Source organism: Kogia breviceps, chromosome X (genome assembly GCF_026419965.1).
Source record: "Kogia breviceps isolate mKogBre1 chromosome X, mKogBre1 haplotype 1, whole genome shotgun sequence".
Classification (NCBI taxonomy): domain Eukaryota; kingdom Metazoa; phylum Chordata; class Mammalia; order Artiodactyla; family Physeteridae; genus Kogia; species Kogia breviceps.
Window position 1 is genome coordinate 67,171,218 of NC_081330.1, and position 13,170 is coordinate 67,184,387.

The window sequence follows — 13,170 nt, forward strand, 5'->3', positions numbered from 1 at the left end:
GCCACAACAGTGAGAGGCCCACATACTGCCAAAAATAAATAAATAAATAATAAATAAATAAAAGAAACAAACAAAATGTAGCTCTTTCTTTGTGTAGACGTAAATTTTCATTTCTCCGAGATAAATGCTTGGGAATGCAGTTGCTGGATTGTATGGTTAGTGTATATTTTACTTGCTTAATTTTTTTAACATCTTTTTTGGAGTATAATTGCTTTACAATGGTGTGCTTGCTTAATTTTTTAAAGAAACTGCCAAACTGTTTTCCAGAGTGACTGTACCATAGTACATTCCCACCAAAAATGTATGAGAGACCTAGTTTCTCTACATCCTTGCCAGAATTTGGTATTGTCGCTATATTTTATTTTAGTAATGGGTGTGTAGTGATAGCTCATTGTGCTTTTAATTTGCATTTCTGTAACGGCTGATGATGTTGAACATCTTTTTGTGTGTTTCTTTGTCATCGGTAGACCATGTTCGATGAAATCTCTTCATGTCTTGCCTATTTTGTTTGTTTTACTGTTGAGTTTTGATAGTTTTAAAAAATATATTCTAGCTTCTAATCCTTTTTAGATGTGTGGTTTTTAAATATTTTCTCCCACTCTGTAGCTTGTCTTCACATCCTCATAACAGGGTCTTTCACAGAGCAAAAGTTTTTAATTTTGATGAGGTCCAGTTTACCTTTTTTTTTTTCTTTTTTATGAATCATGCTTTTGGTGTCAGGTCTAAGAACTCTTTGCCTACCCCTTGATCCTGAACATTTTCTCCCATATTTTTTCCTAATTTTAAAATAATTTTCATTTTTACATTTAGGTATGTGATCCATTTTTAATTAATTTTTAAAATAAATTTATTTTATTTTATGTATGTATTTTTGGCTGTGTTGGGTCTTCGTTGCTTTGTGTAGGCTTTTTCTCTAGTTGTGGCGAGCAGGGGCTACTCTTTGTTGTGGTGTGCCGGCTTCTCATTGTGGTGGCTTTCTCTTGTTGTGGAGCACAAAGCTTTAGGCATGAGGGCTTCAGTAGTTGTGGCGGCGGGCCCAGTAGTTGTGGCTTGTGCGCTCTATAGTGCAGGCTCGGTAGTTGTGGCACACAGGCTTAGTTGCTCCGCGGCATGTGGGATCTTCCCGGACCAGGGCTCAAACATGTGTCCCCTGCATCAGCAGGCGGATTCTTAACCACTGCGCCACTAGGGAAGCCCCTTTAATTAATTTTTGTATAATGTGTGAAGTTTAGTTTGAGGTTCATATTTTTGACTATGGATGTCCAGTTGCTTCAGCACCCTTTATTGAAAAGGCCGTCCTTTCTGTACTGAGTTGATTTTTCACCTTTGTGAATTATCAGTTGGCTATACTTGTGTAGGTCTATTTCTGGCTCTTGTTTCTGTTCCATTGACCTATGTATCTATCCTTTTATGTCGCTATATAATAAACCTTAAAATCAGGTAGAGTGGCTTTTCCCACTTTCTTTGGAATCTTTAGCAAATGAAAGGTTTTTTGATTTTACCTTATTTTATTTATTAGGAAATAAGTAATTCACATAAAAATGTAGTATTGCAATATACATTTAAATCTCATCATGAAATAATGTAATTTTAAGAATAATTATCATCATCAGGCACAAGTACTAAATTTAAGTTTTAGTTCTTTCACGTTTTTTATGTACCTCTGCTTATTAGTCTTGGTTTTAAGTAAGTTGTCTAGTTAAAAGAAATTTTAAATGCCAAGTTGAGAGTATTAATGGCATGCTGTCTTTGTCTTTTTTTTAGATGGTGTTATCTGAAAAGGTTAGTCAGCTGATGGAATGGACCAATAAAAGGCCTGTAATACGAATGAATGGAGACAAGTTCCGTCGCCTTGTTAAAGCCCCACCGAGAAACTACTCCGTTATTGTCATGTTCACTGCTCTCCAACTTCATAGACAATGTGTCGTGTGCAAGTATGAACTTTCAACTACACTTTAAAAATTAAATAACTCATAAGATTTTAACCATTTCTCAACCCCAGAAGAATGAAATTAGTTCAGTGGGTACAGAAACAATTAATGTATATACGTTACTTAGAGTATCTGTAGTAACACATAATAGTACTACTCTTTTATAGTCTTTTCTTGATGGTCCATATTAGTGGGGGAGGGACAAAGAGCAAGGATAAAGTTTCATGGTAACCATCCTAGAAATAACATTAAAAAATGTAACAATCATCTTATAAATTGGTATCAACTTATATAAATGAGTGTCAATAGCATTGATGTAGTGTTTTATTATTTGTGTGTGCTTTCAACTTCATACTCTTGTTTTATCACAACAACCCCAGATGGTACATAAAGAAAATATTCTCTCATTTTTAGAAGAAACAGATTCCAATATGTTAACTGGTCTACTCAAAGCTATAGATATTTTTTTTTTTTTTTTTTTTTTGGCGGTACGCGGGCCTCTCACTGCTGTGGCCTCTCCCGTTGCGGAGCACAGGCTCCGGACGCGCAGGCTCAGTGGCCACGGCTCACGGGCGCAGCCGCTCCGCAGCACGTGGGATCTTCCCGGACCTGGGCACGAACCCGCGTCCCCCGCATCGGCAGGCGGACTCTCAACCACTGCGCCACCAGGGAAGCCCTAGATATTTATTAATGCAATAATGGTGGCTACGTCCAAAATTCAGAATTACAAGAGAACTTTTTTAGAAAACAAAGATGCATGATTTAGAGGTGTTTCTTTTTTCTAGATTATTTTGTAGTAATTTTAAACCTTAGAAATCAAGACTAATCTCACTTAAAATTTCATCAGACAATGGTTTGTTGATTTTATTTTACTATTTCTGAATGATCTTAGGAAAAAAGACATTTCTTTAAACAAAAGCACTATAGATAATTAAAAATAGTGGATACTAAAAAATAAAATCGCTTTTGCTTTTTGTTGTTTATTTACTTATATTTTTAGATCAATATTGTGATCTGGGAATTCACTTTAAATGAAATGACAAAGTTACCCTGTGAAAAACTAATTTAGTAAAATCTTGGAGGCTTTCCAAATTCTGATAGCCTAAGCCCATGTGAAGGAATAGACAGCCTTCTTTCAGAATAGTGTGTTATGCTACCCCAAGCCTTTCTAACTCTTCTTAAAGGATTTTCTCCCCAGAGGTAGGAGATAGTCAAGGGATTTGACACCAGAGTGTTTTTTGTTTTTTTTTTTAGGGATGGTTGTTATGCTGAATATAAATTAAAAGTAAGTAGAAGAAGGAAAAAGAATAGTAGGTAGTATTAACTGTGAATAAACTTAAACTCTGGAATTACTCTATAATTCAGTCAGTTTACTCACTAGCAATCATGAGTATACAAAAATGTCAGGGAATTAACAAAGTCCTTCATAATTCTGTATTAAATGGAAATTAATGGAGTTCTTAATAACTAAAATTTTTAATAGTGTCTTACTTTTTACAAGACCAAATTGTAAATTAGCACATTTTCCTAAACTCATTCAAATAATTAAAACTAAGCAACAGCGATGAGTGTAATACTATGTATTTGGTGCTATCAGGATGAAAAGTATAAGAAAGATGTGCTATCCTTATCATCTGGCTAGGGAAATCAGTTCCACATATGAAAATTTAGCTGGCAATATAAGACAATTTATGATTAAGTACCAAATGAATTGTGTGCATAATAAATGCTATAAAATTTCTGGAAGGACATACAAGAGGAGTGGCTAGGGTTGGCCTAGTGGAGAAGATAGGACTTGTACTAGGGCTAGACAGATGGATCCGATTTACATAGCAGTAGGATATTCTGATTAGAAGCAATGATGTGTGCAAGGGTACAGAGATAGGTGTAAAGTGCTGGAATTAAGAGATCCTGTTTGAAGTTGAGTAGTAGTAAGGCTATGTAAAAGCTAGATGCATTATTTGGAAATAGATGATAAAGAACTTTGAATAACCAGTGAAAGAGCTTGGAGACTGTTCTGAAGGTAATAGAAAAGCAACAATGGTTTCTGAGAAGAGGAGGAGTATCAAGAAAGTAGTCATTTAGGAAGACTGATATATATTGCAATGTAAGAAGGATTGGAGGAGGATAAAGTACAGTTAGGGTTTTAATGTTCTAATGTCAGATATTAAGGATCTGACTTTAGATGATAACAATGAAAATAAATGGGGAAGGACAGAGTTAAAAGATAATCAGAAGTGAAAAATTGTCAGATCTTAGAAACTGAAAGCATATGGGAGATCAGGGAAAAGTAATATATGGCCTGAGGTTTCAATTAATCTCAATTCCTTAGATTCTTCTTCCTTTTCACTGTAATAATTCATCAGACTGTATTCTTACTAAGTAGCATTTTGTACTTTAGATTTCTTAAATAGATTAATATTATAGTCTAATTTCTCTGGGAAGTACTTCAACCTTGTCTTTGAACTCTTAGAAGTAATTTAGGGTATTAAAAATTGGTGTAGAAACAATCTAGTTAGACTTTTTTCCAGCGAATGTTGAAGGAGCTTTGAGATAAGGAGTAGGCACAAAGTATAAAGCAGAGTCAGGTAATCACTACTTCAGGGTGAAATCCCCAACACTTGGTATAAGGCTTCTCTTATGCCAAAACAGTGGCAGTGTTTTCCAAGGTTTGTCCTAACCCTGTCAGCAGAGCCTGACTTGCATTAGATTGCTATAAAAATGTTTTATATGTTATCTTCACAAATCCGATTGCATCCAGGCAAGCTGATGAAGAATTCCAGATCCTGGCAAACTCCTGGCGATATTCCAGTGCATTTACCAACAGGATATTTTTTGCTATGGTGGATTTTGATGAAGGCTCTGATGTATTTCAGATGGTAAGCTATTTGGTTTATTCTGTTAAATAGGAATAGATAAAATATGGATAATATGGAATACCTTTTTTTCAATGGCTGCAAGAAGTTAAATAAGATTTGTCTTACCTAAGATCTAGAGTAGTTAATGAGATAAAAGCTAAACTTAAGCTAAACATGAAATGTAGTGGTCAATACTAGCCTATTAGAATATGGAAATTGGGTAGAAGTCAAGTAACTTTTATGTATTTTTTATTGTGGTAAAATATAATTTAAAATTACCACTTTATTTTTTAAACTACATTTATTTATTTATGTATTTCTGGCTGGGTCTTTGTTGCTGCATGTGGGCTTTCTCTAGTTGTGGCGAGCGGGGCTACTCTTTGTTGCGGTGCGTGGGCTTCTCATTGTGGTGGCTTCTTTTGTTGTGGAGCACGGGCTCTAAGCATGTGGGCTTCAGTAGTTATGGCTCACGGGCTCTAGAGTAGTTGTGGCACGCGGGCTTAGTTGCTCCGTGACATGTGGGATCTTCCTGGACCAGGGCTCGAACCCGTGTACCCTGCATTGGCAGGCAGATTCTTAGCCACTGTGCCACCAGGGAAGTCCCCCCTCTTTCATTTCTGATATTAGTAATTTGTGTCTTCTCTCTTTTTTCTTAGTTAGCTTGGCCTAGAGGCTTATTGATTTTACTGATCTTTTCAAAGAACAAGCTTTTGGTTTCATTGATTTTTCTCTATTGCTTTTCTACTTTCAGTTTCATTACTTTCTTCTCTAATTGTTATTATTTCTCTTCATTTAACTTTGGATTTAATTTGCTCTTTTGTTGGTTTCCTAAGATGGAAACTTAAATTATTGAGTTTAGATCTTTCTTTTTTTCCCGTATATGCATTCAGTGTTATAAATCTCCCTGTAACCATTGCTTTTGCTGTATCCCACAGATTTGGATAAGTTCTGTTTCCATTTTCATTTAATTCAAAATACTTTTTAATTTTTCTTGAGATTTCTTCTTTGACCCATGTGTTAATTAGAATTGTGCTGTTTAGTTTCCTTGTATTTTGGAATTTTCCAGTTATCTTTCTGTTATTGTTGTCCAGTTTAATTCCATTGTGGTCTGAGGGCAGACATTGTGTGATTTCTGTTCTTTAAATTTGTTATGGTGTGTTTTATGGCTCAGAATGTGGTCTTTTTTGGCAAATTCTGTTGTTTGGATGAAGTAGTAGTCTATAGATGTCAATTATATCCAGTTGTTTAGATGGTGTTATTGAGTTCAACTATGTCCTTACTGATTTTTTGCCTGCTGGATCTGTCCATTGGGTGTTGAAGTCTTCCAACTACGATAGTAGATTTATCTATTTCTTCTTGCAATTCATTAGTTTTTGCCTCACATAGTTTGACACTGTGTTGTTAGGCACATACATGTTAAGGATTGTATGTCTTCTTGGAGAATTGACCCCTTTATCATCACGTAATGCCCCCCTTTTTTTTTTGTGGTACGCGGTCCTCTCACCACTGTGGCCTCTCCCATCACGGAGCACAGGTTCCGGACGCACAGGCCCAGCGGCCATGGCTCACGGGCCCAGCCGCTCCACGGCATGTGGGATCCTCCCGGACCGGGGCACGAACCCGTATCCCCCGCATCGGCAGGCGGACTCCCAACCACTGCACCACCAGGGAAGCCCGTAATGCCCTTTTTAATCCCTAATAACGTTCCTTGTTTTGAAGTCTGCTCTATCTGAAATGAATATAACTACTCTTGCTTTCTTTTGATTCGTGTTAGCATCGTATATTTCTTCCATCTATTTACTTTTCTTTTTCCTTCTACAATGATTTTATTATAAATATGTTCTTTTGGAATAAACAAATATTGCATTCAAGACTATCAGCAAACTTGTTCTAAGGTAGTAAAAGAGGGAAAATGGAACCAGGAACCACTTAGAAGTAGAGATAAATAGCAAAGACACCTGCATGCCATGCTGACCGCCTTTCCCCCAAGAAGTAACAGGAGGTTAACAGGGGACATCACATTTCTTATTAGCACATTAATGAAAATAAGCTTCGAGTTTGGTAATTTGCACTAGTTCTGTAAACTGAACTGTTCCTCTCCTAAGAACTAGAATGGGAAGGCAGTCAGTCTTCGGATCCCAGCATCAGCAAGGAAGATCTTGACTTTGTAACTCTTTGCTCTCAGACAAAACAGTTCTCTGTTTGCCAGGAGTGATGTCAGAGTAGTCCTTCAGCACCCAGGCCAAGTGCTCATTGTGAGTCTTAAACCATCGCTTTTTCTGTGAAGCAGGCTTTTTCCTTGTCTGAATAGGGGCCACTTTCTTTGATCCAGATTCCTGCATGGAAGAAATACCCTGTCACTTTATATTACTCTTCAGTTTTCTCCTCATCCATTGAATCTATGGTGACACTCTTTCACAGTTTCTGAAACTTTTCATCCACAGAAATCTGACAGCTCTTATTGAAGAAAAGAATTTTCTTATCAGGAAGGTTTACAAATGGTATCTGGTCCCCTAAAGCCTTAACAGCTTTCTGGGAATTGGGCAGTCCTTCCTCAATGTCTTCTAGAAGAATTCCTCCTAAGCCTCGCTGGTCATGCTTATTTTTTTTTATTTTTTATTTTTTTGCGGTACGCGGGCCTCTCACTGTTGTGGCCTCTCCCTTTGCGGAGCACAGGCTCTGGATGCGCAGGCTCAGTAGCCATGGCTCATGGGCCCAGCCACTCCACGGCCTGTGGAATTTTCCCGGACCGGGGCACGAACCCGTATCCCCTGCATCAGCAGGCGGACTCTCAACCACTGTGCCACCAGGGAAGCCCCTGGTCATGCTTATTTAAGAGCCTAAGTTGGACCTGCTTATCTTTCAAGTTGTACTTGGGCTTGAAGGCATACTTTCCATCTATTACTTCAGTTTTGGGATTACTGACTATTGCCTCAGTCATTAGCTATTGTTTCTGCTTGAGCCCAATATCTAAATGTTGTGTTTCATCCAAAATTTCTTCTAAAGTAAGAGGATGCGTATCTTGTTGCTGATGCTATGTCTTCATATAATTCACAGTCTTAGCAAGAATGCCAAACTTATATCCAGAGCGTCCTGATAGAACTTTTGAGTTAAATGATCCATTGCTATTATCAGAATTTTGTTTAGAGCTTGATTATCCTCCATGTTCTAGCTTTGCTTTCTTCTTCTTTGATGATGATGACACAGAAGATACAGCATGGTATATTTCCTCCATCTATTTACTTTTAATCTATATGTGTGTCTATTTAATGTGGGTTTCTTGAAGACAACATATACTTGGGTCTTGTTTTTTGAACCACTCTAACAATTTCTGTCTTTTAATTGGTACATTTAAACCATTGATATTCAAGTTGATTATTGATATAGTTGGATTACCATCTGCCATATTCATTACTGTTTTCTGGTTTTTGCCCTTTGTTCCTATTTTTGTATTCCAATCTTCTGCCTTTTATGGCTTTAATTGATCATTTTATATGATTCCATTTTTCTCTCCTTTTTTAGTATATTAGTTATACTTTTTTTTTTTGCTTTTCTTAGTTGTTGCCCTACAGTTGGCAATATACATTTACAGCTAATCAAAGCCCATTTTCAAATAACACTATACCACTTCATGGGTAGCGAGAATACCTTATAATAACAAAATAATCCTAATCCCCCCCTTCCATCCCTTGTATCATTTCTGTCATTCATTTCACTTACATATAGGTACATACACACACACACACACACACAATTGAATATATTGCTGGTGTTATTTTGAACAAACTGCTATGTGTTAGATTAATTAAGAATAAGAAAAATGAAAGTTTTTATTTTACCTTCACTTATTCCCTCTTCAGTCCTTCCCTTAATATATGTAGATCCAAGTTTCCAACCTACCTTATTTTCCTTCTCTCTAAAGAACTTCTTTTAACATTTCCTGCCTGGGATTCCCTCAATTTTTCTTTGTCTGAAAAAGTCTTTATTTCTCCTTCACTTTTGAAGAATAATTTCACAGGGTACAGGATTCTCTAAGTTGGTGTTGTTTTTTCCTCTCAACACTTTAAATATTTCACTCCACTCTCTTCTTGTTTGCATGGTTTCTGAAGAAAAGTTGGGTGTAATTCTTATCTCTTTTCCTCTATGGGTAAGAGGAAGAGAGATTCCTCTGACTTCTTTCAGATTTTTTTTTAATCTTTGGTTTCTTTGAGTTAAATTATATGCCTGGGCATAGTGTTATTGGCATTTATCCTGCTTCATGTTCTTAGAGCTTCCTGGATCTGTGATTTGGAGTCTGACGTTACTTTGGGTTATTCTCAGTCATTAAATATTTCTTCTATTCCTTTCTCTTTCTTCTGGTATTCCCATTATGTGTATGTTAACACCTTTTGTAATTGGCCCACAGTCCTTGGATATTCTGTTCTGTTTTAGTTTCCTTTTTTTGTGTCTTTATTCTCTTTGCTTTTCAGTTTTTGAGGATCCTATTGATAGATCTTCTAGCTCAGAGATTCCTCAGACACGTCCAGTGTACTAAGTCCATCAAAGGCATTCTTCATTTCTGTGGTTTTCATCTCCGACATTTCTTTTTGGTTCTTTTTAAGATTTCCATCTCTCTGCTTACATTAACCATCTGTTTTTGCATGTTGTCTACTTTATCCATTAGAGATATTAGTATATTAGTCAGTTTTGTTTAAAATTCCTGGTATGATAATTCCAACATCCCTTCCAAGTCTGGTTCTGATACTTGCTGTTTCTTCAAATTGTGTTTTTTTTTTACTTTTGGTACCCCTTGTAATTTTTTTCTTCATAGCCAGGCATGATGTACTAGATGAAAGGAACTGCTGTAAAGTGGCCTTTAGTAATGTGGTGTGAGGGGAGAGGGATGTTTTATAATCCTATAATTAGATCTCAGTCTTTCAGTGAGCATATGCCTCTGGACTGTGAGCTTCACAAGAGTTTCTCAGTTTTTTTCCTCCCCTCTTAGAGGACAGGATGGCTGGAGTGAACTAGAGTTCGGTATTTCCCTTCTTCCAGGCCAGTTAGGCTCTGATAATACCTCAGAAGGTTAGGCTGTGGTTAACTAGTTTCCTCTGAAGATAGACCTTGTTAAGAAGAGCAGAGTTCTCTGGGGTATTTCAAAATGTTTTCTTTTCCCCTCACCCTGACAGTAGCATGAGGGGATTTTTCTCCAGTATTTACTGTGGGAACCTAGTCAAGCTCCTGGAGGTAAATCTCACAATATTTTTACCCCTCTCCCCCATAACTGTGTGCTTTTGGAGTTTTTAACTCTCAGAGTTGCCCACACTGAGCCTCCAGTAATTTGTCAGTTACAGATCAGGTTTTCCTACTCTGGCAATGTTCCTGAGGCGGTTCCCACTTGTTGGTCTCTGCTCAGATAAGCCGTGACTCCCTGTATTTGCCTGTCTGTCTCTCCAATCTTGGGGGCAGTCGTTTGCCCTGTGTTTTCCTCTCTCTTAGGGAATCCCAGAAGAGTTTTCTGCTTTTCAGTTTGTTCAGCTTTTTACTTGTTGATATGATAGAGTAGCAACTTCCAAGCTCCTTACATGCAGAACTGGAAATCATAACTTTCAACTGTATTTTTAACTTCAGCGTCTGTACTAGTTCTTTTTTTTCCTTTTTCTTTTTTGGCTGTGTTGGGTCTTCGTTGCTGCACGCAGGCTTTCTCTGGTTGTGGCAAGTGGGAGCTACTCTTCATTGTGGTGTGCGGGCTTCTCGTTGCATTGGCTTCTCTTGTTGTGAAGCACAGGCTCTAGGCATGCGGGCTTCAGTAGTTGTGGCCCGTGGGCTCAGTAGTTGTGGCTAGCGGGCTCTAGAGTGCAGGTTCAGTAGTTGTGGTGCACGGGCTTAGTTCTGCAGCATGTGGGATCTTCCCGGACCAGGGCTCGAACCTGTGTCCCCTGCCTTGGCAAGCAGATTCTTAACCACTGCGCCACCAGGGAAGCTCTGTAGTAGTTCTTTCCCCTTTGCGTATAAGGGGACATAGACACAATCAGTAGATTCAAGGACATAGATTGAGTTTTGTCTGTTTATAAATCTGTCTTACTCATATATTTGAACATATTTTACTCAACAATTGTATAAAACATGAAAGGAAAGATTTGGGTATAACTTCTTGTTGTACACCTTTACATGAATGACTTCCCAATCAAATTCATTATGTTCCAAATGAAACTCCTGTCTCTCCCACTTCCACTCAAACCCAGTCCTCTTGGGTTCTGTATCATTGGTGACACTTCTTTGTCATTCCCCTTTTTCTACAACATCCATCATCCTTTACTTCCAAGGCCTTCATCTTCTTTTATTTGCACTTACCATCCATATAATACTCTCTCCATATTGCCTGCCATAACAGTTCCTAGAGGTTTTTTTCTAGAGGGTATTAATAAGAATACTTGGGGGAAAATAAAATTTGGGAAACCTTAGTTTAAACAAAATTAAATTTTATTTTTTACTTCAGGATATCAAGAACTGTGAAGGGTCTTGAGGTTTTATTCTACTTGCAAGCTAACAAGTGACCCTGCCACAGTTTCATAGATGCTCACAGATGACATGACACTCCTGGGTTGGAGTTAAAGGACTTTATTACTCACAACAACAAAATCCAAAGTATCAACACTTCATTGAACAGCTTCCCTAAGCCCCACTTCCCATAGGACAATGCAAGGAAAACGAGTGGGTTGCATTATGGAAGAGGAACTCTAAGCTTTGGGAACCCAAATCTTCTATAATGGCTAGTAAGCATGTATGCCCTTTGCTTTGGAGGGAGACTCTGTTACTATCTTCTAAGGCTGTACAAACATCCTTGAGAAGATCATCCAGAACAAAGGCAGTCAGTGCCTCTGCTCACAAGATATGCATAAACATGAGAAACTGTTTTCCAACACAGGACTGCTCATAGAATTCAACATGCTGAAATGTGTTATTCCTTCCATTCTAATAGTGAGCTGTAATATGCAGAATTTCCCCAATTATTGGACCACTTAGTGGAGCATTTTAGTTATATTCTATGGACCACACTTTTGGAAATAGTGGCATATAGACTAAAGCCAAAATTCCTTAGTCCTCCTCACTTCATGCCCTCTTTACTCCAAACACATAACCACCTTTCCCATAATTATATTATGTCGTTGTTTTATTTCAACATTGTTGAACATTTCCTACAACATAAAGTATGTTTTCTCCCTTGCTCCCTTTCTCTCCACTTTCAAAGTTCTGTTTACCCTTTAAGCCTCATTTCAGATATTCCCCTGAAGCCTTTTCAAATCTTCAAATGTGAGTCAACCCTTTTCTTGTATTGTGACACTACTTTCCTTATATTTCTATTATATATATATATATATATATATATATATCCAGATTCTATCTTATAGTAGAATTAACCGTAGAGTTGCTTGACAGTCCCTCTTAGAATATACTTACTTATGGGCAGAGCCAACATCCTGTAGCTATTAGAGCTAAGCACATAATAGATGTTCAGTAAATGTCAAACGGGTGGATTAATGTTCCATTTTACAGTATGTCATCGTGCTGGTCATATTCTAGTCTCACACAGCTCCATAAATCAAAATCAGTATATTCATAAAACATGCTATAGCCTAAAAGGTTAGTGCATTTAAGCCTTTTTAGACCAAAGGAAACAATTTGTAGAGTTTAAGAAACTGCTTTCTCATTCTCTACTATTAAAGCAAGGACTGTTTTGGAAATTAAAAATTGTAATTCCATTTATTTTAACAAGATACACATAAAGAATTTCTGTTAGTGATTTGTAAAAATACAAAACCAATTTTCTTCTACGTCAAATACCTTTTAATATCAATGTCCATTTTAGAGCTATATTTAGAGTTAGTGGTATAAGGATGGCAGTGTGTCCATCTGTGGAAGAAATTCAAACCTTTCTCCAAAGAACAATGTCATATGCCACAGTATACAAAAGCTAAGCATGGATGAAAAGTGGTACCTACCAAAAACAGTACATCTTATTTTGGTTCTTTAACATCTAAGGATTTTCAAAGCCTACAAGATTTTTTAAAATTTTTTAATTGTGAGAAAATAGGCATAACATGAAATGTACTATCTTAACTATTCTTAAATGTGGTTCAGTAGTGTTCAGTACATTCAAGTTGTTGTACAACCAACCTCCAGAACTCTTTTCACCTCGTAAAACTGAAACTCTTTACACATTAAATAATTCCTTATTCCCTCTTCCTCCAGCCCCTGGCAACTATCATTCTACTTTGTCTCTATGAATTTGACTACTGTCAGTACCTCATATAAGTGGAATCATACAGTATTTGTCTTTTTGTGACTGGCTTATTTCACTTAGGATAATGTCCTCAAAGTTTATCCATGTTGTAGCATGC

General features: G+C 37.2%; 1 protein-coding gene and 1 pseudogene across 1 annotated transcript in view; one reads left to right on the top strand and one right to left on the bottom strand.

The window, feature by feature from the left end:
• MAGT1 (magnesium transporter 1) overlaps positions 1–13,170 on the top strand; it is a 56,623-nt gene that overhangs the window by 22,340 nt on the left and 21,113 nt on the right. The window contains exons 2-3 of the mRNA XM_059050755.2: positions 1,765–1,934; positions 4,693–4,810. Of these exons, the coding sequence (XP_058906738.2) occupies positions 1,765–1,934; positions 4,693–4,810 (288 nt within the window). The remainder of the gene's footprint in view (positions 1–1,764; positions 1,935–4,692; positions 4,811–13,170) is intronic.
• Positions 6,934–8,024, bottom strand: LOC131748814 (general transcription factor IIE subunit 2 pseudogene; annotated as a pseudogene).